General features: G+C 47.4%; 1 protein-coding gene across 2 annotated transcripts in view; it reads left to right on the top strand.

The window, feature by feature from the left end:
- RMND5B (required for meiotic nuclear division 5 homolog B) overlaps positions 1 to 27097 on the top strand; it is a 140474-nt gene that overhangs the window by 37825 nt on the left and 75552 nt on the right. For both annotated transcript variants that reach the window (XM_078652734.1, XM_078652733.1), the window contains exons 3-5: positions 19557 to 19702; positions 20178 to 20315; positions 21340 to 21440. In XM_078652734.1, coding sequence (XP_078508860.1) covers positions 19557 to 19702; positions 20178 to 20315; positions 21340 to 21440 — 385 coding nt within the window. The remainder of the gene's footprint in view (positions 1 to 19556; positions 19703 to 20177; positions 20316 to 21339; positions 21441 to 27097) is intronic.

The following is a 27097-nucleotide window of genomic DNA, read 5'->3' as shown; positions in this document are numbered from 1 at the left end:
AGAAGTCTGCGAGGAAGGTAGGAGTGTGAGTGTTAGATAGAGGCAGAGATGATGAGGTCTGGCATTTCTGCTGTTGAGTTCTTGTGGGTCTTCCAGATAATCTGTTGATGAGATGAAAGGAGCCCCTTTTGCAGACTGCAAGAGATAAGTGGGAGGAGAGGAGCTCAAAAGACTTGGATGTGACCATGTTAAAAACGGTGTAGTGCCATGTTTATTTGTGTATGCTAGCCCCCTCCAGTTTTACATGTGTGGGCTCTGTGTTGGATGCTGTATTCAGAGGAGAGGAGGATGAAAAGAGTGTGCTTGGAAGAAGGTGTGAACCAGGTTTCTGTAAGGAAAAGTGTCTAGGTCAGGCTTCTCCAACGAGGAGCTTGTGAGCGAGAGAGACACTGCAAAATTAGATGTTTTTACTTTGCTGAATTAATTTTATGTATCCCAACATTGAGAAACCTGTATTTGAGACATACCTATGCATATGTTCAGATCTCTTAAGTTGATGTTGGAGAAAAATGTTTGGAAATATAAATTATATTTAAAACTCAATTTTTGAGTGATAAATTATATAGCATTGAAGAGACTTATTACTTGTAGTACCTTGGTCCCAGAGGCCTTGCAGCTTTGGCTGTTGTATAATCCATATTGAGAATGTCTTTTATATTACTTTACTGTTGGCAACCCTGCCTGATGCACTTAGGTAAATATTGCTGATAATCTTTCATGGTATGGTCAATAATGTCATCTTTTCTGATATGCTCACTATTACAACAACAAAAATATCAGTGGCTCAGGATGATTTTCATTGAACATAAGTAGCTCCTATGGCAGAAAAGGTTGGAGACCCCTGGTCTAGGGTGTGTCGTGTGATGTGTGTGAATTATTGTTCAGTGTGAATTGATGAGCAGGAGTTGAAGGTGGAGACACATTGATAATGGGTGCCTTCTAGTGATTAGTATGTGAATTAGGTTGTTGATTTTAGGTTTGTGAGTATGTTTATGGGGCCTTGGTGTGAGAGTGGGAATGGTGTGTAGTGGTGTTTGAGAGACACACAATGATTGGTGTTTTACTGTGGCAGAAGGGATTCTGGTCCTAGTTCCAAACAGATGATGTCCGTGTGTTGACAATACTTAGCTTGGGATGCCAGTGGGTGGGGAGGGGGAGGGGGGGGGGGTCAGACCTATGAAGACTATGGGGGGTGGGAAAATACAGCAAAGTCACTTCCTATTAAGATCATGATATGAAATTAAGGCTGCTTGCCTGAGTTCTTCTCTTAACATGGTTTGGTGGGAAAGCAGTGATGTGCAGCTGAATGCTGGAAAATGCAGTGAAGTAGCTTCATGCTGAGATGGATGCCCGAAAATCCGGAGGAGTCTTATTGTTCATATGGATGTTGGGAAAATCATGGAACAGTCCACAATGTCTCCGATTAATTGTCCATTCTTATTGACAGTATAGCAGCCCGTCCTCAATGGTAATGAGGCCATCATCTCGTTTGATCCAAATCATTACGTAAAAATCTTTTTGCTATAAAGTTTGATAGTCAAAAAGTTGTATAAAAATAAAGAGGATACTAATTTCCTTAGTGCACCCCCATCTGTTTTTTACTCCGTCAGGTTGCCCTTTGAAAATAAAATGAACTCTCCGGGCACCCTAGACTATTTTAAATCTAGGATCACCCTTAATAACTATGAGCTTCCAAGGCTACCAAGGTTGAGCCTGTCAAGATACATTAGATATCTGGACAAAGACTCTATGATGAAGCTTGGAATCCCAGTGGATGAGAGCCCTTTTAATACCACATGGTGATGGACTGGTATGGAGAGAGAGGCTAAGCATGGTAGGGATTCTCCCTGTTGTTTTGTGTATAAGAAATAGAGGAATAGGATTCCATTTTATTCAAATTATCAGGAAGTCCAGTTGTAACACTGCTTTGCTAAACTCTGTGTCTGAATGCCCTATCACAGGCACAGTTTGACAAAGTGGATGCCCCTTTGGTGGTGTATAGCAGAGGACCCCATAATTAGAATTCCAATCTTTCTCATTTTTATTGTTATAAAACGTTTGGATTATCCTATTTTGTAGCAGAAGGATTTTTAAATAGTTTTGGATCAATGGAGAAGAAAGCATGGTTAGCCACTGAGGTTGGGATGCCATGCTATCAATAAGAAAGGACTTTAACTAATCAGTTAATCCAATAGATAAATTGTGTACTGTTTGTCGATTGTGAGGTGCACGCTTGTTTTCAGCCCTGAGGAAGCAGAATTCTGCTTACTGCAGGAGGCATGTTGACTGGCATACTAACAAGAATGGACTTCTACTAACTTTATTAGAGTATGATGTTATGCCATGTTGCGTCTAATTGTAAAGACGTCACTTTGAGTGATGCAAGGCCAATGGGAACGGTATCTTTTATTTTACTAATTTGTGCGGGGGACTTGGTAGATAGGTAATATGTATATGGTATGCAGGAAAATTGTTTGTTCCACAAACAAGGGAGGCTATTTTCATTCTCCATATCACTAGTTTGACTGTAAAGAAACCCTATTTGGTTTTTCCGCACAAAAACGCATTCTTTTGCCGTGCATGCTTCAGAAGGAGAATCCCATTTTTACTCTCTCCGGTCAAAATGCCTTTCTCTTTGCACTTTTGCCCTCTCTTTGTTGTAAAGTCTTAAAATATATTAATGGGTTGCATTATTTTTTGTGTGCAAAATTATTTTATTGAAATTGAGTTTAAAAAAATCTTTAATAATAGTGTAGTGTCTCTACTGTGCGAAGTTATGCGATGTATAGAGAGGAGTGGGGATCTGCCTCGTTCATGGAATATGGCAAATATCTTTCTAAAGAAAGATGAGGCACCAGAGGAATGCGGCTCGTACTGCCCTGTATCTCAGATTAATGCGGATGCTTTTGTTTTTGCTAAAATTTTGGAAGCCCCGTTGGCGCCTGTGATGGCAGGCTTAGTTTCTAGTCAGCAACATGGTTTTATTCAGGGCAGGGATACTACGGCCCGTATCAACGCCGCATTAGTTGCCTTTGATGTGGCAGAAAATGTGGGTCTCATCATGGGGATGGTACTGCTGGACGCCAAAAAGGCGGTTGATCGAATTACATGGGAATGCTTGTGGGCAATATGAATGGCTTTTGGCTTGAGAGGCCGATACTTTAAATGGGTGCAGGCTCTATATAATACTCCTAGTGGGCAGCTTGCTTATTCAGGTTCACTATCCACTCCATTTTGGATATATCAAGCAGCCGGCAGGGGTGCCCGCTTTCCCCTTTATTATTTGCATTATATATCGAGCTGTTCTTATGTTCGCTGTCCTTAAATACACACATACAGCCTGTCAGAGTAGGACCATGTGAACTAAAAATTACTGCCTATACTGATGATGTGGCTGTCTATTCCTCTGATCCTGCAGCTGTGCTAGACTATATCAAAGAGGAAGATAATAAATGCAGCACTTTTTTCAAGATATAAATTGAATGCTAGTAAGACACAAGTCCTTATTAACTTTAAACCTGTTAAACCCATCTCAGGTGATTATTCATCATCTACGTACTTGGGGGGGGGGGGGGGGGGGATCCAGATGTCACAATAAGTGGCGCAGGCAGTGGAGTTAAATAATAAACCCTTGTTGCAATCTGTCGTTAAAAAACTAAAAGGCTGGCATAAGTTACCATTAGTATCGTGGGGAGGTGCAATATTATTAAATTGAATACATTACCAGCATTTTTATATCTTTTTCATGCAATTCCCTTACAATTTCCAAATTCCTTTTTTTTAAACTGGAAGGGGCCATTTGTAGTTTATATGGAGTTATAAATGGGTTCAGTGTGCAATACGATGTATTAAATTTCCTTCTGACCAGAGAGGGTTATACCTCCCTGATTTTAAGGTTTTATTATTGGGCTGCATTTGCTGGACACCTTCGCAATCTGTTGGTAGCAGACAAACCCGAATTTTGTTATTTGTTTCGCACTTGGATCAGACAGTAGAATGTTTTATACAGAGCTAATGATCCCAATTATTTTAAGAGAGTAAGATTTAAGGCACTTATAGGCATAGGTTTCATATGGCGGGAAATTTCATCTAAATACTCTCTACCTCTCATTCATGCAAATCTGCCTTTATGGGAAAATCCAATGCTTCCAGGAGTATTCCACATCTCAGCTGGTAAAATCTGGGCCAGTTAGTGTTGAGAGGTTGGGACATCTATACGATCTAAATGGGTTTAGTACATTTGAAAGTCTGCAAAGCTCTTAGGATCTCCCCATTGGCAATTTAAAAATATTTACAGATGGGGGATTACTTCTTGGGACGTCGGGGGATAAAGGCTTTTGAGAGTTCTGACTTGTTGACATGTCTTTACGGGGCATCCAAGAAGTCTCTTATTAGCTCTATCAGAATATTTGCCAGCATAGAGTTAATGACGGCTCTATACTTGCTATGAAATGGAGTGACCATTGTCGTGTGGCCTCACTCACACAGAGGTAACATCTGCATTAGAGACGGTGGAGGGATCAATACACTTAAGACTACAGCAATTCACAAATGTGTGTATGCTATATTCTACTCCGGATAGAATAGCAAGGTGGGCTGGCATTGAGGGGTACAATGGGGGGATAAGAGTAAATGTCCTAAACGTAGATTGGTATTAAACTGCTTCTCTCCCCACTGCGATCTCTGTTGCAGTTTGGGCAGTTTTTTACAAACATGGTGTAGTGCAGGCTCATGCCTGGCCACCAGTACCGTGATTGTAATTCTTCCAGAGAATCTTTTAATTTAAGGTGTCTGAGACCCTCGCCCATGTGTGCGTCTGCGATTAACAAGTGTCTCCTGTCCATGTTTGGAATCACTCTATCCCCCACTCCAGGGATTCGAGCAAAAGGGACGGAGTTTGCATCGATTATGTATGTATAATTGAGTGGATAGTTGATCGGTAACGCTGAGCAGTCGCCTTTTGATGACGTTTTCACCGCCAGCATTGTTTCACCGTCAATGTATTTTAATGTACGCTTTTTTCGATCTACGGGAGCCGATTTAGTGGCTGCCGTTGCGGCTGTTTCAGCCAATGAATTCCCTACAACGTGAACGCCATCACGTTGATGACTCAGTGAGTGAGTCACGTGAGTCTTTGGTAGTTCTTTTTTTAAAAGAGCTACTTGTTCCCAGAGAAGTCTCTGCTTTATTGGTGCATCTGTGTCATCTTTGTAACCGTTCTGAATCCATGTCTGCAAATCCTTGTTAAATGCTTTGACGCAGAAATATGAATCTGACACTATAAGCGTCGGGAATTCGCGATCCGCATTATCTAGCGCCATTTTCAAAGCTATTATTTCAGTTTGTAGTTCTGAATTAGTTTCTACTGAGTGTGATTTTGTTAATAGAGGTTTTAATATACCTCCGCGCCACACTTCTTTTGTGATCTCACATGTGGGATTGTATGCATGTTCTCCCCAAACGGAGGGTTGAGCATGTCCGTCTGTATAGATTACACAGGCGTAATGTCGTAGAGGCAGAATGTCGATTGGCAGAGGATACGTCTTTTCATATTTTAGATTTTTTAATTCTTCTAGTTCTGGATCAAAGTAGTAGTATACTTTGTCCGTTGTTATTGAATTCACCCATTGTATCCATTCTGGATCTAATGTTGTTGATGGTAAATTACACGGTGTTGTTAATGCCTCAAAGGCTGATTCAGCTGTTCTGACTGTGATATGTCTACCGTCAGCTATGTCTTTTTCTCTAGCTATTGCGGTTTGAACTGCTTGAACAATTTTTCCTTTGTTGCTGAATCTCTGTTCAGCTTTTGTGTACAAATGTGATTTGAATGCAATTGGTACCTTTTCTCCCTCATTAGAGGTCAGGTATGTGAATCCGCATTTCCCTGGGATGACTCGGATCACAAGGTTGCGTGTATTATCACGGGTTTCTAATTTTGTCTTAATTAGCATGTCTGTTTGTAAGGATCTCAAAATTTCTGTGTGTGTTTGAGTCCAACTGGATCTTTTAAAGTCTGGTTTAATTAGATCATAAAGGGGTTTCACCCTTTCTGCGTAATTTGCAATGTATGTTCTTCCGAAATTTAGGAAGCCTAGAATTGACTGTAGGTTTTTTAGTGTTTTAGGAGCTTGGATTACGGCACATTTCTCTAGGAAATTGTCTGCCAGGCTTTTGCCTTCACTTGATAACTCATATCCTAAGAATAGGACTGTCAGATGGGCAATTCTGGACTTTTTGAAGTTGAATTTGTAACCCTCTGCAGCGAAACCAAGTATTATGGTGTTCACTCTTTTCAAGTGAGTCTCCAAGTCATCATCTGTTAAGTAAATGTCATCGACATACGATAATGCTTCATCATCATATAGTTGTAGTAATTCTGTTACTCTTGCTGAGAATACCCCCTGGCTGTTCTTGTACCCCTGGGCTAACCGACAGAATTGTTTTTGAGTGCCATTTACTGAGAAAGCTGTTAAATATCTGCTCTCTGGTGCTATGTTTTGACAAAAGAATCCATTGGAGATGTCCAAGGTTGTTTTGTATTTATTGCGCACTATGTTATTCATTAGTGCAGCACTGTGTGAGTTTTGCACTGCAAAAGTTTTGCAACATGTGTTAAGGTGTCGGTAATCCAAAACTAGACGGTATGAATTGTCTGGTTTGGAGACCGGAAACAAAGGATTGTTCATTTGTGAGGTGCAAGTTTCAATCACCCCCTGGTATTCTAGCTGATCTAATATTTCATTTACTTGTTTTTTAGCTTCTTGCTTAATTGGGTACTGCCTTTGTGCAGTTGGTTGTGATTTTAGCTGGATTTTGTGAGGAGGAGAGTCCTCATCCCATCCTACATGATTTTTGTATAAAGCAGGTGCTAAGGCCACTGCCCACTTTCTAGCAAGTGTGTATTTTTTATGAATCGGTATTTGATTCGAGAAGGCAGGCATAATTACTTCTTCGCCATGAGGGCACTCCCTGACAAACTCTGGTGGCCAGTCTTTTTCAGCTAGAAGGATGTCATAGCCCTTGGATAGGTTATCCCAAAATAGTCCCCTTATTTTCCTAGTCTTATCTCCCTCTATACGTAATGTTATCTCGTATATTTTGTGGGGCTTGCTAACTCTGGTATCTGCAGTTTCCACTTGAAGGTATTCATTCGTGTCCACTGTCTCCAGATGATTCATAAGGACTTTGCGAGCTATGCTCACCTCTGCTGCGCTGTCTAGCATTGTCTGAGCCCACTCTCCGTTTTTCAGTTGTGTCCTCAGTATTCTCGGCATTGTTAACTACCTTGATACTGGCTACCTTCTTTTTTGGAAATTGTAATTTCTTTTTCAGTTGAGCAGGTTCCTTGTCTTTGGACTTGGCGTGCTCTTCTGATCGTCCTCTTCTTTCCGATTTCTGCGAGGAATTCTGAAAAGATTGAGAGGGACGCGTATCAATGTCTTGATATCTATCAGGTTTTTTAATATTATCCCTATTTCTAAGGTTATATCTATTCCCAGAGGGGTCACTCTGCGGTGACCTCTGTCTTAGGTTTGGAGATTTCTCTCTTCGCCTAGGAGACCTTCCTCTGGACTGGAATTTCTTTTCTTTAGGATTGGATTGTTTGTTTCCATCCCAGTTCTTTTTTGGTGAATTATTATTATAAAAAAATATTTTTTCTGGACTTGTAGTCAGTTGCGGTTTTACTGGTATTCCACCTAGACTATCTCTGCCTAGTTCTTCATAGGATTTTTCTATGATTCTGGCAATTTCAGCTGGTTGGTCTGCTATATCTGTCTCTTTTAACCTCTGGCGGATCGCCACGTTTGCTGCTTCACCTTTTATGTTGGCTAGTAATATAGCCGAAACCTGTTTGAAGTCTTTTAGTAATTTCATACCAAGAGTTAAAGCAGGTTCTGGACCGTATTCATCTTGAATTTGTTTTAGCACATCTGGTATTACCGAAATGGATGGAACACCGTGCGTTTTTGTGTAGATGGAAGCAAAGACTGTAACCCAAGTGTCACAGTCCTCAATGTGTGGTGCGATTCCCATTGGGAGACATATAGTCAGAATCCTGTGTTTTTCCAGCGGGGTGGTGTCAGGAAACACCGCCTCTGTTTGGGTGATTTTCTGTGCCAACCAGAATGGTATTTGTTCCCGTTTAGCTGGAACTTTACCTAGGCAGGACTGGATGTTCTGTGGTGTAATTTTATTTGTGTTCCCCTGGTGAGGGGTCAGCTGTGGAAGTTTAATCGCTGGCTGAATTGTTGAAGTCCGCATTACATACTGAACTAATTGTCTGTGAATTTTTAGTAGTTGTTTTAGCTGTATTAACAGCTCTGCTGCAGGCATTCTTTCGATGTCTGGATGTGGTGTGTATCCGGCTAAGACCGGCCATGTTGCTCCTGGTCTTCCTAAAGGACCGAGCCTTGTAATGTGATTGTTATGTATTAGGGCGCCATCAAATAAGAGCAAATGCTCTTGGAATTTGAGTGGTACTTCCACCTCCTCGAAAGGAGTGTACGTTTCAGGAGGTTCCTCTACTTTGGAATAGTGGAAGTACTTTGTTACAGCATTTGCTGCTGGAAAATGTATCCATGTATAGTATACCTCTGTCTGCCGATATTCGTGTGCCTCAATTACGAATATGACTGTGCCACCTCTAGGTGTCAGTCTATTTTCTATAAGTTTTAGAGTTATAGATCTTCTTTTGGCGACCTGGATGAGTATTATATCAGGGTCTGCCTCGAGTGCTGTAGTATCAGCTGCTGCCATTTCAGCTGCTAATCTAGTAGCCTCTCTTTCTTCATCGCTGTCCATTTTACTGACAGAATGGTGTTATATTATTTGCAGATCAGGTTTCTTATGGAAACAGAGATTAGATGCACAATATTCTGGAACTGTTTTATCCTTCAACGTTGACTAGACCAAAAACCATACATAGGAGTTCCCTCTTGCGAGGTTTTGGAGGATATTATAACCTTTCACCCACTCCAGACGTCTTTGGAGTATTTGGGAAAAGGGGTCTGAGTGAGAAAGCACGACTGAGTTACTCTAAATGTCTTACGTTAGTTTTATCGCCCTTTCCAAACGCGTTGGGCGCCATGTAGTGTAGCTCCTATTTTCCCAATAGGCTCTGCGCATTGGAATAGTACCTACAGCAGTAAAGGCCTAGGCCAGACGTTAACTAGGTCTACTACTGTCGATACTAGACTTAATTTTTGGGTTTGCCAGCTAAGCTCAGAGTTCGCTAGAAACTTTCTCGAATGTTCAAGGAAGGATTAACTCCCCTGATTAGACAAGAAGGGATTTAGTTTCTGACAACCATAGAACATGACAACTTTGCTCTCCCCTAATCAAGAGTCAATCTCGAGAGTCGTGTGAGCACAAGGCAATTATTTTACTCAGTCAGTACGTGCATTCTTAGTCTCATCAGAATGTAGAGAAAAGGAAGAGACGGGCGTGTTCAATAAAAGGTGTTATTTATTGATCAGTCTCTTTTCTCGTACAAGAGAAATGGATCGATATTATTGCAATACTTATAGTTAAGTAAAGTGCATACATTGGAAGCAATAGTATAAAATAATACTGTAAAAACATTGATATGGTTTCTGAGCCATAAGATGTTTAAAATGATTAAAATATATTTACATACACATATACATTTGACTAAACGTACTCAACTGGTGTTTCTAAATACGCCTACCCCGTGTACCTGACCTAAGTCTAATGCGTGGGCGGGAATAGAAAGTTACAGTTTAAGTTAAGTTTGTTTTTGCCAAGTGAATAACTAAAGAATTCTCTAGGAGGGGTTATTCAGTTCTGTACCTGGAATTTAGGATGAATGAGGAATGGTATCTCTTTCTCTGCTCTCGATATTCCAGGCTGCCTGCGAGGGCTGCCCAGAAGCGCCGGTGCTGGGTCTCTCGGCTTGAGATAGCAGCGCGTCTCTCAGCGCGTCAGGAAGGCGGGGCTGCTGCCAGCGGGGTCTGCTTCTGCTCTCGGCTTCGGCAAGTATGGCTGCTCCGTCTTGTCACCACGCGTGTGTTTGCATAGGGCAAGGTCGGCAATATTTATACCTTAAAGGTGCCGAGATTGACGTAAGGATGGACATAGGCACGTCAATAAAGATGTCATACGACTTGCTAGTTAGCACATTCTTTTGCAAAAGTTCTCTGTGAAATCAAAACAATGGCCGCACGGATTTTCCAGGTTGTCATAGGTTTGATTTGTTATGAGAACGTCGTATGCCTTATCAGGGGCTGGAGGAATGTCGCTTGTCTAATTAGATCTCAAGCGTTATGACCTAATCAGATAACACGTTCCTGTGCCGTAGTGTGACTGCGTCAGATTTATTTAAATTTGTTTTTATTATTGCAGTAAAATATTGCAGTACAGAATGAACAGTCTGCCGACGTGGCCTCAACATTCAGCCACGAACAGCTATGTGTGCAACGTTTACATGCTATATAGAACTGGTACACAGAAACATGACTTCGGTCAATCAGTGCATTATAATCATGTAAAGGCTCCTGCCGGCTGAGAGGTGATGGGACGACATCACCATAGGGGCGATGCATAAGATCAGATGGGTATTTCCATGCCGTAACAGCGCCGGATCTGGATCTGTACTGTGCACATAACAGTGTAACCAGTGAACAAAGGGGTAACGAAACTGTGGGAGGGAAGCATGTAGGCGCTAGCAGGGTCCAAGTAGGGAGATATTGGCGGCGGGTGTGGAGGGGGGGGGGGATTGGGGAAAGAAACCCACGGATGGCCGGGCATGCGAGAGGTTGCCTAGGACGTAGGGGATGATCGGGGCCTGACCCTGGGGTGGCTCACTTCAGGTGGAGGTTACCAAACCTCTTGGGTGGTGGGAGGGGAAGGATTAGGCGGGTCTCCAGCTTGCGTGGACTGGCGGAAGCTGTGAAGGAGTATGGCCCATTCCATGGAGATGGGAAATTTGCGTGCGCCCTTGGCTTCCTCTTCCCTTAAAGCGTCTTCCTCCGCAGCCGCCCATTTGCTAACCGCCCCCTTCCATTGTGCTATGGGGGGACCCTCTGGGGATCGCCAGCGCATGGTTATACATCTATTGGCCAGTAGAAGCGCTAAGGACACGAAGCGCCTATGCACTGGTGCACGCTTAGAGATGTGGAGGATGCCTAATGCACAGGACTCCCAGGTGGCTAGTGTAGTGAGACCCGTGAGTTCCAGTAGTGTGTTGTGCACCGCCTGCCAGAAAGGTTGGAGATTAGGATAGTCCCAAAACATGTGACGGAAGTTTGCAGCTGGGGAACAGCATCTGGGACATAGGAATGGCGTGGAGGGGTAGAACTTCTGCAATCGCGCTGGGGTGAGATATGCCCTGTGTAATATATAATATTGAATATTTTTGAAGCGGGCGTTCCGAGAGACGCGTTTAGGGGCCTCAAGCGCTTTAGTCCACTCCGAGTCGTGCAGAACACGGCCTATGTCCTCTTCCCAAGTGGCTCGTAGGGTCGTCAGGGGGGTGTATGAGAGTTCCCGGATGGATTTGTATAGCCACGTGATCAGGTGGCGACCCACCCCCATATGCAGGATAGTATGTATTACTGGATGCGTGTCTGGCTCGCCATTTTGGAGATTGAAATGGGGACGGTATCCGTCGAGCAATTGCCTGTATCTAAGGAATTGGCCTGGGGGGAGCCCGTAGTCTGCGACCAGACGGTCCAGTGGTTTCAGCTGACCCTCCTCGAAGAGTGATTCTAGAACCGTGATGCCACAGCGGGACCAGTCGGCAAGCAGTGGGGCCGCAAAGTAGGAATCCTGCTTGGGGCCGCCTATTAATGGCAGCAGCGGGGAGTATGGGGGTCTACCGGGGGACAGCCGGTGTACCCGTAGCATGCACCGGCGCGCTATCGTCACCTGGAGGGGGTAAGTACGCCGTGGTTTGGTGCCCGGGAGGAGCAGACGGGTGAGCTCCGGAGTCGCGATTCTGCCAGTAGGTGTAACCGTCTCCTGAGGGTAACGGTCCGCTGTCCAGTAGGACAGCCACTGGAGCTGTGCCGCGAGGAAATATGCCTCGAAGGATGGCGCGCCGAGTCCCCCCTGCGTTGTGGGGAGTTGAAGAGTTTTCAGGGCGATTCTGTGGCGGCCTGTTCCCCAGATGAGAGTTCCTAAGAGGGAGTCAACGTCACGAAAGAAGGATCTGGGCGGTATCACCGGCAGGTTTGTAAAATGGTAGAGGAGCCGGGGGAGCATCACCATTTTAGCAAGGGCTATCCGTCCAATCGGGGCCAGTGGTAGTTTATTCCAGAAGGCGACCGTCTGGCGCAGACTCTCTAGTACCCTGCGGTGGTTGCCCTCAAAGATGTCCGTCGGAGAATGGTATAAGCGGACGCCGAGGTATCGGGGAGCTTCCGTGGACCATGAAAGCCTATGTGGTCCAAGGTCGATGTCTCGGGGGGGTAGGTCCGGGTGTAGGGGGTAAACTGTGGACTTGTCCCAGTTGACTTGTAGACCCGAGGCAGTTGCGAAGTCCGCCAACGTGGCCCCTATAGGGGTTAGGTCCATTTCAACGTCTCGGACATATATGAGGAGATCATCCGCGTACATGGATACGCAATGGGTCCCGTCTGCAAGCGGTATTCCCCAGTCCACACCTTCCCGACGTAGTCGAACCGCCAGCGGCTCGATCGCCAGCGCGAACAAGAGGGGCGACAAGGGGCAGCCTTGTCTTGTGCCTCGTCGGACTTCAAACGCCGGCGAGATACATCTTCCAATACGAACTCGAGTAGTGAGGTCGGTGTATAGGAGGCGGGTATATGCCATGAGCGTCGGGCCGAGATTAAGGCGTCGCAGGACCGAAAATAGGTAGGGCCAGGTGAGGGTGTCAAACGCCTTCTCCAGGTCCATAATGAGGCAGGCAGCGCGGGGAAATCTGTCGCGTACTTGATCTTGGATATGGAAGACTCGGCGGAGGTTCTGGGAGGTATTTCTCCCGGGAACGAAGCCACATTGGTCGGGGTGGACCAGCGGGCGTATGACCTGTGCATAACGATCAGCAAGGATCTTCCCCAGGATCTTACAATCCGCCGCCAGGAGTGTGATAGGCCGGTATGACCCCATGTGAAGTGGATCACTGTGAGGTTTAAGAAAGGTGACAATCACGGATTCCCGTAGCGACTGGGGTAGTTTCCCCAAATGGAGTGACGCCCCGAACACCCGTGACAGACGGGGAACCACCAGGGGAGAGAATGTTGAGTAGTATTCTAGTGGGAAGCCGTCTAGTCCCGGTGCTTTATTGCGAGACAGGGCGCGTATCGCTTGGGTGATGTCAGAGGGAATTATCTTGGCGTCAAGTGCGCGTTTGTCGGAATCCGATATCGTGGGCAGCGTCAGGGGGTCTAAAAACTGATCCGCGGTAAGCGGGGTACAGCATGCCGGGGCGTCGTACACTCGTGTATAATGGCGTTGGAATGCTAGGAGAATCTCAGCTTGTGATTGCACCAGTTCACCCTCCGGGTTGATAATGTCCGTGATCGGCTTGATTTCGGTGTCCTGCTTCGCCATCCAGGCCAGAAGCGCCCCGGTTTTGTCTCTGTCTTTGTGCACCCGAGAGGCGTATGCTCTGAAATTATACTTACGGAGGTCAGCGCAGGCAGTTTGATATTCCGTCTTGGCCTCTGCCGTGAGTACGGTGTGTTCCTCCGAGTCGTCAGGCCGTTTGGTGAGAGCAGCTAGAGCTTGTTCCGTCGTTAAGAGCGACCGTTCTAAGGTGCGGCGGACCCCCACTATCTGTTTGATGCATTCTCCCCGTGCTACCACCTTATACGCGTCCCACTCCACTAGTACCGATGACGCTGTGTTCTCATTGTGCATAAAGTAGTCACGTATGCTGGTTTTGTGCGCGTCTCTGAAGACCGGGTCTGTTAGACAGTCTCTAGGGAGGCGCCAGGTGGGGACCGGTGGATGCGGGGGGCGCCAGGTAAGACGTATTATGTGGGCATCATGATCCGAGAGGATCCGTCCCAGGTAATCTGTAGATGTAACCTTAGGGAGGATCGGAGCCGAGCAGAGGAAACGGTCCAGGCGGACCCGAAGGTTATGTGGAATCGAGTGGAAGGAGTAGATGCGAGCCAGTGGGTGTAGGTGTCGCCATGCGTCAGTGAGTGCCCAGTGTGTGGTCCATGCCCTGAAGAGGGCCGCCTGCTGGGGGGCCGGGGAGTGTGTGGGGGGAGGATGTGAGCGGTCCAGTAAGGGGTCTAGTGTGCAGTTAAAGTCGCCTCCCAGCACCCATGGGACTGTGGTGAACTGGGCCAGGACGCCCGTAAGGTGATCCCAGAACCGGTCCTGATCCGTGTTAGGGGCGTATATGCTGCCAAGAAGTACCCCTTGTCCATCAAGAATTCCTTCCAGGAGCGCGTATCTGCCCTCTCTATCTACTACTCGCCGGAGCGCTCGGAAGGGAGTACCAGGTCTTACCCAGATCAATGCGCCGCGCGCGAACGCTGAATATTGTGTGGCGCAAATGGTCCCTCGCCATTTGGCTTGTAGGCGAATGAGTTCAGTAGCGTTAACGTGCGTCTCTTGTAAGAACGTGATGTTGGCCGCCATGCGCCGTATGTAGGAGTATACAGAGTAGCGCTTGCTGGGTGTGTGTAGGCCCCGTACGTTTAGTGTAAGGATACTAACGTCAGAGTGGAGGACAGCCATTTCTAGGGTGATGTGGTTGGGGGAGGGGGAGGGGCACCTCTACAAATCCCGTGTGCCGCCTATGTGTGCGTGTCGTGTACGTTCCTGCGCGCCAAGCTTCCTTGAACGTGGGGGGGGGACTGGGGAAGTGAACAGCAACTAGAACTTTGGGTGGGCAACTGTCCCAATACTGAGGATACGTCACTGGGGGTGGCATATCCAAACTAATGTCCCACTAGGGGAGAAAGTCAACAGAAGTTTGCGGGGGTGGCAGCATGTGTCATTGCTGGGCCTGTGCGCGGGTCGGGCTCTAGTAGGAGAAGTGTCTATCGCTCGCAGGCGCTTACATTTATTTAGCAGGTCTGTCTAGGCTTCTAGACGTCGCGCATCATCACAGGCATTCAAGAAAAGGATATGTCAAATGACAGTTCAGTTGTTCACGAGGAGGTGACAGGTTGGCAGGCGAGGGCAGCGTCCAGTGTGCGTGGCACAACAAGGGGGGAGGAGATCGGGCCAAATCCCGACATAGTTCCATCGCTGTCCCGGTCTTTCTCCGGGGTGAACAGGTGTGGCTGACCTTCCAAGTTCGAAGCAGGGGGTGACGAATGTAGTTCAGTGACCGCCCGCAGGGCGTCTCGTCGTTCCTGCATGATTTGGGTGAGATCGGGTGAGCCCGCTGGGGAGGGCGCCTGGCTCTTGGGGTGGCCAGATCGCTCATTGTTTGCGCCACGTCTCCTGAACCGTCTGGAGTCCTTATTGCGTGCCTTCTGGGGTCCGGGCTCAGGGATCAGCGGGCAATGAAATTCGGTCCAGTCCTGTGCGTCTGCCGCCGTGTCGAAGAAGAGGGCTTTCCCTTTGTGGATCACCTTAAGGCGGGCAGGGAACAGCAAGGAATATTGATGATCGTTTGCGCGGAGGCGCCTCTTGACTTCTAGAAACGTGGATCGACGCTGTTGAACCTCCCTGGCATAGTCCGGGAACACCATAACGTGTTGGTCCTCCACCTGTAGGGGGCCCGCCGTTCGGGCTGCACGAAGCACCGCATCTCGGTCTCGGAAATGTAGGAACTTGGCCAGCATGGGCCGCGGGGGGAGACCAGGTTTGGGTGCCCGGGCCGGGACCCTGTGTGCCCTTTCGATGGAGAAGTATGGCGACCGGTCGCAGTCCGGGGTGAACGATTTAGTCCAGGATTCCATGTAGGTCAGGGGGTCCGAGTTCTCAATCCCCTCCGGCAGGCCCAGGACGCGAATGTTGCAACGTCTCGAGCGCCCCTCCAAATCCACTGTGCGTTCCTCCAAGGTCGTCACGCGGCGCAGGATCTCCTGCATATCCGCTGCCTGCGATTGCACCGTTGGCTGCAATTCAGTCACGATCCGCTCACCCTCCTTCACTCTATCCGCCAGCTTACGGTGTTCATCTCGGATTAGGCTAATGTCCGTTGCTAGGGTGCCCAATCTCTCCTCCATCGAGAGGCGAGACATTTCTATTGCAGCCAGCACCTGGTCCAGCTTCGCCGATAGCGTAGGGTCGGCGTGCGACACATTAGATTGTGTCCCTGCCCTCGTCTGGGGCATCCTCTCGACAGCCGGTTCCGGGACTGTCGTCCCCTGGGTGCCCCTCGGCTTCCCCATGTCGCGTGTCCTGCGGGCGGTAGGTCGTCGGTGGGCGAGTGGTCCGCCACCTCGGTTCCGCCGGGTCCAAGGCGAGGCTCGTTTCACCTCGGGGGGCCACCACCGAGGGCGTCAAGGGTGGTACCGGGGTCGGTGGGTTCGGCCGCGTGGGGGCCTCTTCACTCCGCAGGGCCCAGTACCCGCGTCGACTAACAGGGCAAGGTCGGGTGGCGTGGGCCAGGGGAGGCACAGACAATGGCTTCAATGTGAGTGGGGCGCTCCCGTCCCCAGAGCGGGACTCGTGGCTGTCCCCGGCGTCAGGTCTGCACAGGCGCCATGTTAGGGTCAGGCACTCTGATTCACTGGGCAGTTTGTATATGCGGCGGCGTGCTCCGTGGCTGCCCTCGTGGGTGGACGTGAGACGGGGGCCCCCGGGATGTCGACCTGAGATCTTCGGGGTAGAGGAGGGGAAATGGCAGCACAGCACTCACCGATGATAGTATCTGGTTTTCTGAAGCGCCCGGCTTCGCGTGAGTGGCGGCCCCCCTGTAGTCCGCGATGGCAAGCTGTCAGGACCTGGGGGCCGATCAGGCTCCTGGCAGGGAAACAGCTCCAAGGTGTCGGAGCCCTGGGGTGGCGGCCGCCATCTTGGGAGTCTGGGCTCCGGGGTGAAAGAGGGCGCCGTTCGGTGTCTTGCCCTCGCAGGGATGTCTCCTGGTCGCTGGCTGGCCGTACCCTCTGGGGCCGCTGTGCAGGGATCTAGCGCCTGGGGGGCTCAAAGGTCCGAGGCTGGGGCGCTGCGGTCAGGGTCTCCGGGGGGGGGGCGGGAGAAACCAACACTCACCGCCCACGATGAGGACGTCGGGCATCTGGGATAGTCTGCTTCGCACCGGTGGTGTGCACGCCAGTAGCTTGTGGTCAGCGGTGACAGGCCGTTCCGGGCCGGGAGCCGATCAGGCGTCTGGTGGGTGTCCAGCTTCTAGGCATCGGAGCCCCGGGGCCGCCATCTTGTGTGTCAGGGCTCCGGAGCGCAGAGAGGCGCTATTTGATATGCCCCTCCGTGGGCTTACGTCGTCCCGTTCGCAGGCTCCTCCGTGGCAGTTGCTGGCCGCGTCCTCAGGCACCGCCGTCCAGGGAGCCGGGTCTCGGCGGCTCACAGATCCGCAGGGTCAGGCAGCGCCCGCCATTTTACCGGGTCGGTGTCCGTCGGACCAGGCAGGATACAGCTCGGCAAGTGTTGTCCGCTCGCTGTGTTTTCTGGTCATTCGAGGGGTGCCCCAGTGTGCGGGGGCATCCCGGGTGTCGATTCAGGCAGGCTGAGGCTCCCGGCGATCTCGGGAACTGGGCAAGATGCTAGCCCGATCGCGGAGCCTCAGCAAGACACAGCCGCCATCGTGGCTTGCTAAGCCACGCCCCCCGTGTGACTGCGTCAGATAACGGTATCTGCATCATGGGGGTTTTCTTGCCTCATGGGCTGACTGTTAGTTAACTAGCTAGGTAGTTTAACCAGATTAGGGTCAGGAATAGGGGGATCGATTCAGAACCTATAGAAATACACGACAGGTGCAATATTATTAAAATGAATACATTCCCAGCATTTTTATATCTTTTTCATGCAATTCCCTTACAATTTCCAAATTCCTTTTTTTTAAACTGGAAGGGGCCATTTGTAGTTTATATGGAGTTATAAATGGGTTCAGTGTGCAATACGATGTATTAAATTTCCTTCTGACCAGAGAGGGTTATACCTCCCTGATTTTAAGGTTTTATTATTGGGCTGCATTTGCTGGACACCTTCGCAATCTGTTGGTAGCAGACAAACCCGAATTTTGTTATTTGTTTCGCACTTGGATCAGACAGTAGAATGTTTTATACAGAGCTAATGATCCCAATTATTTTAAGAGAGTAAGATTTAAGGCACTTATAGGCATAGGTTTCATATGGCGGGAAATTTCATCTAAATACTCTCTACCTCTCATTCATGCAAATCTGCCTTTATGGGAAAATCCAATGCTTCCAGGAGTATTCCACATCTCAGCTGGTAAAATCTGGGCCAGTTAGTGTTGAGAGGTTGGGACATCTATACGATCTAAATGGGTTTAGTACATTTGAAAGTCTGCAAAGCTCTTAGGATCTCCCCATTGGCAATTTAAAAATATTTACAGATGGGGGATTACTTGGGACGTCGGGGGATAAAGGCTTTTGAGAGTTCTGACTTGTTGACATGTCTTCACGGGGCATCCAAGAAGTCTCTTATTAGCTCTATCAGAATATTTGCCAGCATAGAGTTAATGACGGCTCTATACTTGCTATGAAATGGAGTGACCATTGTCGTGTGGCCTCACTCACACAGAGGTAACATCTGCATTAGAGACGGTGGAGGGATCAATACACTTAAGACTACAGCAATTCACAAATGTGTGTATGCTATATTCTACTCCGGATAGAATAGCAAGGTGGGCTGGCATTGAGGGGTACAATGGGGGGATAAGAGTAAATGTCCTAAACGTAGATTGGTGACTGCAAATTTGCTACATATTTTTGCTACATGTGCAAAACTGGGGATGTTTTCGGAAAAAGTGAGCTAGACTGTTAGGATCTGCCTCGGCCTGGATTTACAACTTGCAAGGAGATCATGCTTGGGCACAGGGCGGAAGCAGATCTAGGGTGAAGACATCTAAAATCTAATATTATAGTGACCGCCAGGTTGTGTCCTATGTAGGCTGAGCGTCTATTTTTTGCTACCGTAGACATTTGTAAGGGAGCTGATTGTAAGGTAGTGGAATCCCTCGCCTAACGTACTTAAAGTATTTACATTACATGTAATTTGGATGAATTGCTTAAATTATTTTGGACCTAAAATTATTTTAAATAAGCAAAATGTTATGCAGCTTATTTGATGACTTCACATCGATTATCTCCAGCTAGTAGCGTGGGGGCAACAGATTATCTTCGGTAGACATGCCATTTATTCTCTTTCCCAGGGATCAGCCCTGGGTGCAGTTATTAGGTAAATCTTCAACAGTGCCCCAGCCACAGGTGTTATAGTCATGTACATTTTAATTAAGATATTTTTGATCTCGTCCAGCCCCATGAAGTATTTTACCTGGGATTGTTTTATTTCTGTACTTATTGATGATACCGTGTACTTTACATTTATTTTGTATGTCATGCACACACTCCAGAACTAAATTGCTTCTAGACAAAGGGATATCTTTTATATTGGGTAGTCACTTGTTTACTGCAGCATTTTATTTACAGGTGTGTTTACATTTCTTTGTTAATTAGCTTTACAGGGAACTCCGCTGACGCCCACACTTTCACTGGTGATGTCACAGTGCTGCCGCAAGATTAAGGACACAGTGCAGAAGTTGGCATCTGATCATAAAGACATCCACAGCAGTGTTTCGCGAGTGGGCAAAGCTATTGATAGAGTAAGCACATCTTCTTAGGCGGTCTGATGCTGGTCCATGACCACAGCCTGAAAGGGGTCTGTCGTTTGCAGAGGTTTGGGTACAGAGTGAGGCTTTGTATGAGTTACATGGAGCCAAGAATAATAATTTGTGGAAACATTTGAGTCGGTAGTGTATGGGAGAGGACCTTGATGTGGTTGGAGTGAGTGCAAATACAGAGAACCATGTGTGTGGCATAGAGAAGTCGGGTAAACTTTCCTGGAAGTAGGGGGAATCCTTGCCCGTAGCTGGGCATGGATTCAGGATGGTGTAAAAATCAAGCTATTGTCTGGTGGAGGAGGGCAGTGGGAAAGAACTGTCCTCATTACCCACAGTTGTGGTTGGGTGTGAGTGTAGAGACATGGAGAGTGCCTAAATTGCATTCTGTGCGTATGCCATCAGTGCTGCTCTTTACACTGTCCATGGATCCTAATCTATTTTGGTTTTAATTTTACAGAACTTTGATGCAGAAATCTGTGCTGTTGTAGCGAGTAGTGTCTGGGAAGGCCGTGACAAACAGCAGCTTCTGCAGATGGCAATTGTAGAACATTTATACCAGCAAGGCCTACTGAACGTGGCAGAGGAGCTGTGCCAGGTAATCAATCAGCTGGGGTTGCTGAGCATGCCAGGTGCTATACAGCTGATCAAGCTTGCTGAATGTGACCAAGTAACTCTGGCAGAGTTTTCTGACTAGGGCAGTATGGTTGTGATGGGTGATATCAGCCAATCTGCCGGAAAGCTTTACTTCGTAATGGGATTTCTGCCACTTCCGATGAGTAACACAGTAGCATCCTAGGCTGTGTTGATATTGTATGTGATTCCTATTGGCTAAATACAGCCTTGGGTTGCTTCAGAGTACTTTCTGAATGTGCTTCAGGAAGAGAAGAACCATTCAATCTTTAGAGGGTCTGGTAGTAGCTTCCTATTGCTGCAAGTTGTTGCTCTCTGGCTCACCACATTCAGGCACAGTAAGTGGGAACGTTTTGGCAACAATCTATTTTCATTGCCAAACAGAAGAGCTGTTTAACTTGAGGACCTTTTGGTATTTTTGCCTTGTGCTAAGGCATTGTTGACTAAGCAGAATCTGTAGTTCCACTCTTTGCTACACTAGTAGGCCAGACCGAGTATTTAGAGGCAGGGGGACATGGATCCCAGTGGCTAGCCTCTGCTTCTCTTTCTATGGCTGCTGAAGTCTGTTATATTAGAAATGAAAAACATTTGTTTAATGAGAGCTCCAGGGCTCCTATTAGGTATATGCAGTTATTCTTTATACATGGCAGTATGATTTGGGGCCCTCTGACTTGGTAGTTTGTTCCACCACAGAATTTTACTGTGAAATATATTTGCATCAACAATGCCCCTAAAATTATTTACTAACTTAACTTGGATCAGACCAAAAGATGACTGTGCAAGGGTATACCCAATGAGTTGTAATTGATAGTACTGAGTATATGTTCCTGGTCCCTACAGCCATGGCCCTTTTCAAGTGAGGCAGCTGGCTTTGTGGTCTGGTGGGTTTGCGCCCCCTGGTTGAATGGTAGGGCACTGACAGAAGTGTTGCTGCAGTCAGATTGTTGGTATATGTCAGGAGTAATTTTCTTTTCTTTCGGTTCTTTAAGGAATCAGCGCTCAGTGTGGACCTCGGCTTTAAGCAGCCGTTTCTTGAACTGAACCGCATCTTAGAAGCTCTTCAGCAACATGACTTGCACCCAGCATTGGAGTAAGCATACCTCAGACTGTCCAGCTCTTTGTCTCAAGCAGATTCTACTTAACTAAGTATCCAAGTCTTCCTAGGTACACTATCACACAACAGATGGACATGACCTGCGGGGTGGCACTTTCCTAGTGTAATTCTTAATTTAAAGCCTTCTTAGCAGTTGTTTCTACATAATTGCACACATGCTTACATCTCTTAGCTGTTGGTTGTATACCTGCAGTACTGTTTTGCGTGCACATACATGCCTTTATGAATTATCCCCAAAACATCTAAAATGGCAATATTCCAGGAATATTAATTTACAGTGAGTACAAATAGAAAGGATCGTCCCTCTTTACACTTTTGCTAATAAGGAGTTGGGTGTTTCAGGCTGTTTCACAAAGGCTGCAAAGAGTATGTGAAAGAATACAACTGTAGTACTACTTCCTGTACTCTTAAATACTCTTGTGAATGGCCTCTTAAAAATGTGTCCCATTTATCTATACAGCGACAGTCTGATTCAAGCTGTGGCCTCCTTTTTTATGGTGTACCTTGACTGCATAGCCGTTGCCAGACAGTTATGAGAGAATCACCAGGAGAGGAGCTTTGGCTCTGCCCACATGTTGGGAGCCAAGGGTACATGTTTTGACTGTGCAGACGTTGTGTGCTTCCACAGATCAAGTGCCTTTCCTCCACACAGCTATGATAAGTAAATAAAATTATCAAGCTGCCTGAGCTTGAACTTTCAGGGGGCACACATGATATTCTACTGCTTCTAAAGTGTCTTCGATCAGTTCTTCCCAAAATGTATAAAACCACAACCCACTTTTTAATATAACAAATATTCGTGACCCACCAAGCTTCAGTGGACAATAAAGCATTGTGTGATCACACATTGTCATTTACAGACAGCACATTTCCCATTGAAATAGTCCCTAAATTTGCACAGACATACAGTAAGTTTTACTGATAAACTATTTTGCACACAAATTCTAATATGTGGAAATCTGGTTTCAATTAATATTTATTACTATGCATCACCAAGTAAAGTGTTTTTGATTTGTTCGGACTCTATTAAAATCTTTGTTTCCATCACACTTAAGAACTTCAAAAAAATGTGCTCCCTTTTTGCTTTCTTAACTGTTGAATTTGTGCATTCCATTTGCAGATGTTTACATTTTGTTAGTAAAATAAAATGGCGTCCTGCAGCCTTTCCTTTCACACTCTCTGTACCTCAGCAAGACTGTCACATAATTCAGTTTGCTTTTCTTTCTCTGACTGCAAAGTGAGAGTAGTTTGTAAACACCAGTCCATGTATTAAAAACATGAAGACATAGCCTGGCATGTGACCTCTGTCTTTGAAGCGCAACAAATGTAACCAGATAAATACAGAATTTAAAGGCATCTTCATTTAGTGCTTTGATTTTCCAAATCCATCAAAAATCGGCACGTGACCCAACCCAGACTTTGGGCAACTCTGTTTTGGATAACTAGATAATGTATGTTGTTTTTAGGTCTCGGCCTGGCGTGAACAGCGCATGTGCTGCTCTCGACATGCTGAGGGCTTCTTGAAATCAATACATATCCGAAGCCCCGCCCATCTTTTCTATTCGCTGGTGTCCTCCTCCATGGTAAACGCTGGCTCACGATTGGAAAGGAGGCTTCTTAGTCCCTCCTTGTTATCGCCCTGTCCACTTTTGGCCCCGCCCACCGGGATTGAATCTCTCACTTGCGGCGTTACACTCTCTCCTTCATTAGCTGGGACGCACTATGTTTTTCATACAACACCGACAGCTTGTTTAAAATGCACTTCGGCGTGCTCCTGTTGCCACCTCCCTCGGGCCAAGGCTCTTTATTGTTACAGGCAACCACCTAAACAGTGTCCTAACTGCCCATCAGCAACAAATGTTGACTCCAAATTGTCGGGGCGCACTACTACTACGACTACCACGACCAAAGCTCCCTCTCTAACTTCGGTCAGCATTTCATCACCGTGCAATTTTCTACCAATCTACCTCAGCGATTGAAATAAGCCGCTCTTACCTCTCCTAGTCACATGAGAGAACACGGACGTGAAACTACGCCGATGTTAAGGGTAAGAGGTTGCTCACATGAAGCAGTTATTGACAGGTTGGCTCGTGTCTGCACAAGGAGCCACGGACCCTGCGACTGGGCGGAGTCCAGCTTTGGAGAGGTAAACCTGCCACCCCAGCCCAGGTAAGGTTCACTCTGCCTACCGTGCTTACAGCCCTTTCAGGCCTGCATGCCGGTTTACCGAGTGGGACAGATGAAGTCACCCAGTGAACAGAAAAGGGAACTGGTTCGCTGACAGAAGGTGGGGATGTGCATCAGGTAAATTCTGAAAGTACAATTTCCGGGATCAACTGACTATCATGCTGAACAGCAAATGGTAAACCACAACTCAGTCTCTAATCACCAAAGGCCAATAAACAACGAGAACTCAGTTCGTCAAGCGTATCGCAGAAATGCTCTTCAACCAATCCCCTGACATCACGCTTTTGTAATCCTAGAAGAATATGTTTCTTCCATGATGATTGGCTGATACTATCACGGACCCCAGCCTAATACTTATTTTCTGTCTAAAAGGCGTCTGTGATGTGGAAAAGGTCAGTGGAAATTATAAACTGGTGAACACTGTCCTTGAAGGTATTTCTGCAGCTCGTTGAGTGTGGTGGAAGGAATGAAATAGCTTAATATAGCGATTTTCTTTTCAATGTTCAGGTCTTAGGAGGCATGGGGGGTTTACAACAACACATCACAGGTGCATTTGCATGTATTTCTTTTGATTTTGTATAGCACTGTCATTGTCAAGGAGCATCAGAGCACATTATAATAGTATCTTGTAAGAAAGTGGCTCTATATATACTGGACTAGAATGAAGTACAGTGTGTATAGAGTCCACCAACCCAGGGGTATAACGGAGGTTAAAGTCAGAACTGACCTTACTCTCCAAAGTGGTAGCTTGGTCAAGCAGTAAGGCAGTACCAGATGACAGGGTAAAGCATTTGTTGTACACACTCAGTCAGCAAAGGGTTTCACACACTTAAGGACTGAACTCCAGGCCAATTGTATTGATATCCACAGATATAGGTGTTTTTATTTTTTAGAACCAACAGTTAATAAAAATATACTTTTCTTGTTATGAGTTCTCTCATGTAATTACATTGCAAAGGAGCAATAAAGTTTGTGCACACAATTAATACAGTATTGACAGTAAGCAACACAATCCTAAAACACACTATAGCATTAAGCTCGATGGGTTTTCCACATTTAAGTACAGTTGATTACTATATAGATTACTTTAGTAGTCCCAGGACTAGATCTTCGATTCATTCCTGGGGTCTAAGCTGAAACCAGATTAGCAAAAACGTTTTAGTTACTGCAGTGAATTTTCATGAATATAAAGCTGTTTTAAAAGTTCACACTTAGAAACTTTTCAATGGAAATCTGACAATGTTATTCAATGGGGGAATATTCAGGTTGCCGGTAAAGTACGATCGCGTTACTTTTGTAATCCAGTACTGGTCTTCTAGGGCCAGCACTGGGGTCTTAACTCAAAACAGGTAGGTAATTGCGTTTCAGTATTTTGTGTGATTTTTAAAGAATATTTCAAGTTTTCAAAAGTGGACACTTAGAAGAAATTTAATAGTCAAAATGAGTCAATGTTATCCAGTGGCAGGTAAGTAAATTACCGGTTTCCAGGTGAGTACTTGGTTGGTGAAGTTAAGGTTCTGGGCATAGACTCAGGGGTCCCCCAGGGTCAGGTCAGTACAGTTAGTTCACTCCCAGCGGCACAGGGGCGGCCGGGTGCAGAAGCAGGTAGGCCCTATGATATCCAATGAGGAAATGGGGGCCTTCAGTTGGTGGCTGCTGGCTAGCAGGCCACGCGGCTGTGGGAGCTGGGCTCCTGGTAAGCTTGGGCAGGGCAAGGGGGGGAAGTAGGATAGGACACAGGGGTCACAGCCAGCGGCACTTGGGCGGCTGGGTTCAGGGTGCTTTTGAGCCGTCTGGTGCTCAATGTTATCCAATGGGAAAGGTAAAAAAGGAACAAATGCTACAGGCTCTGGGACGGAGCCTCTCCAGGGGCGACTAGCACTTTGAGAGGTAAGTTGGGATCTTGGAGCACAGGTAGGTACCCCAAAAAAAACCACAGGGGGCTGTAGGGCGCCAGGTGCAGGGGTGTCTTTGGGTGTCGCAAAAGCTTACCCTCGGCTGGTCGCGGTTGGGGTGGCCCCTGGTTCTGAGTCTGCAGGTGTCGGCTGGTTAGTCGAGGAGGGTCTTTGGGCACTGGACTTCGGGTCCCAGTTGACGGGGGGACGTCCTCGTGGTCTTGGTTCGGTTGGGCCCGGCCCGGGCTCGGCGGGTGAAGAGTGTGCTGGTCTGGAGCTTCCTGGTTGGCACCAGGTGGGTTGTTGCAGCAGAGCCTCTGCTGATGGGAGTCCCAGTCTTCAAGAGAGTCAAGGCAGGCAGGTCCTCCGGGTGTCCCTAGGTTGCTGTCCGCAGGAGTCGCCGGGATTAAGCAGGAGCAGTTTCCAGGATCGACAGGCCGGTAGGGCTGGGGTCAAGTCAGTTGTTGTCGTCCTGTTAGCAGCTGCACGGCGGGTGGTCTTCTTCTTGATCTTTCTTCTTTTCGTATCTGGATCTGAGGAAGGAAGGTTCAGGGAGCCCCTAAATACCGAATTTAGGGACATTACAGGTAGGGCAAGGACAGGGACCAATGGGTCCCTGCCCTGGGGTGAGTAAACCCCCTAACCTGCTCCTCTCCTGTGGAAGGGGGGCAGGAGCCTAGCTGTGATTGGGCAGGGCTCCCCATCTTCAAGATGGCCGGAGCCCGGGGTCGTGCTTCACCTCGTCTCCCCCACCTGAGGGACACCCCCCTTCCTGACGTAGTTTTTCCCCGCCAGTCTTCACGCCTGAGTGGGGGGGCAGGACTGGTGGGGGCTGGTTGCTGGGTACAGCAAATGGTCTGGAGAAGCTCACAGAGGTGGCATGCCTTTGAAGCTTCCCCCTGCCCATCCTGGGGGAGGAGACCTAGCACCTCGGCCAGGATGTGCATTGTTGCAGGCCCAGGAGAGCGGGGGCTCTCCTACCCAGGGGTCCAGCAACATGTCTGTTGTGTGGCAGCCTCTGCAGCCACTCAGCCAGATGTGGATTGTAAGTTAGGTTTTCAGGGGGCATCTCTAAGATGCCCTCTGGTGCATTTTACATTCAATCTCACACTGGCATCAGTGCGGGTTTAATGTGCTGAGAAGTTTGGTACCAAACTTGTCAGTCTTCAGTGTAGCCATTATGGTACTGTGGAGTTAGTAATGACAACCTCCCAGCACCATATACTCTTAATGGCATCACTGCACTTACAGTGCCCATGAATGGCCCTGGGTACTGTAGGGGCACAGGGCGCATGCACCTGGGCCCACACCACTGGCATAGGGCACCCAGCTAGAGGGGTGACTGATGTATGCCAGGGCAGTGGGTTTGTGGGCATGGCATACAGGGATGTGTGCCATGTCGACTCTTTGTTTAGTTCTGTACCTCTGCACTCACCCTGCCAAAGGCAGTGTGTGGATACCCAGGTACAGGGCCCCTAAGGGTGGCACAATAAGTGCTGCAGCCCTTAGGGGTCATCTCTGGTCACCATGCCCTGGGTACCCAGGGTACCA

The sequence above is a fragment of the Lissotriton helveticus genome, chromosome 7 (assembly GCF_964261635.1).
Source record: "Lissotriton helveticus chromosome 7, aLisHel1.1, whole genome shotgun sequence".
Classification (NCBI taxonomy): domain Eukaryota; kingdom Metazoa; phylum Chordata; class Amphibia; order Caudata; family Salamandridae; genus Lissotriton; species Lissotriton helveticus.
The sequence above is the reverse complement of the archived record's forward strand: the minus strand, read 5'-3'. Positions and strand labels throughout refer to the sequence as shown.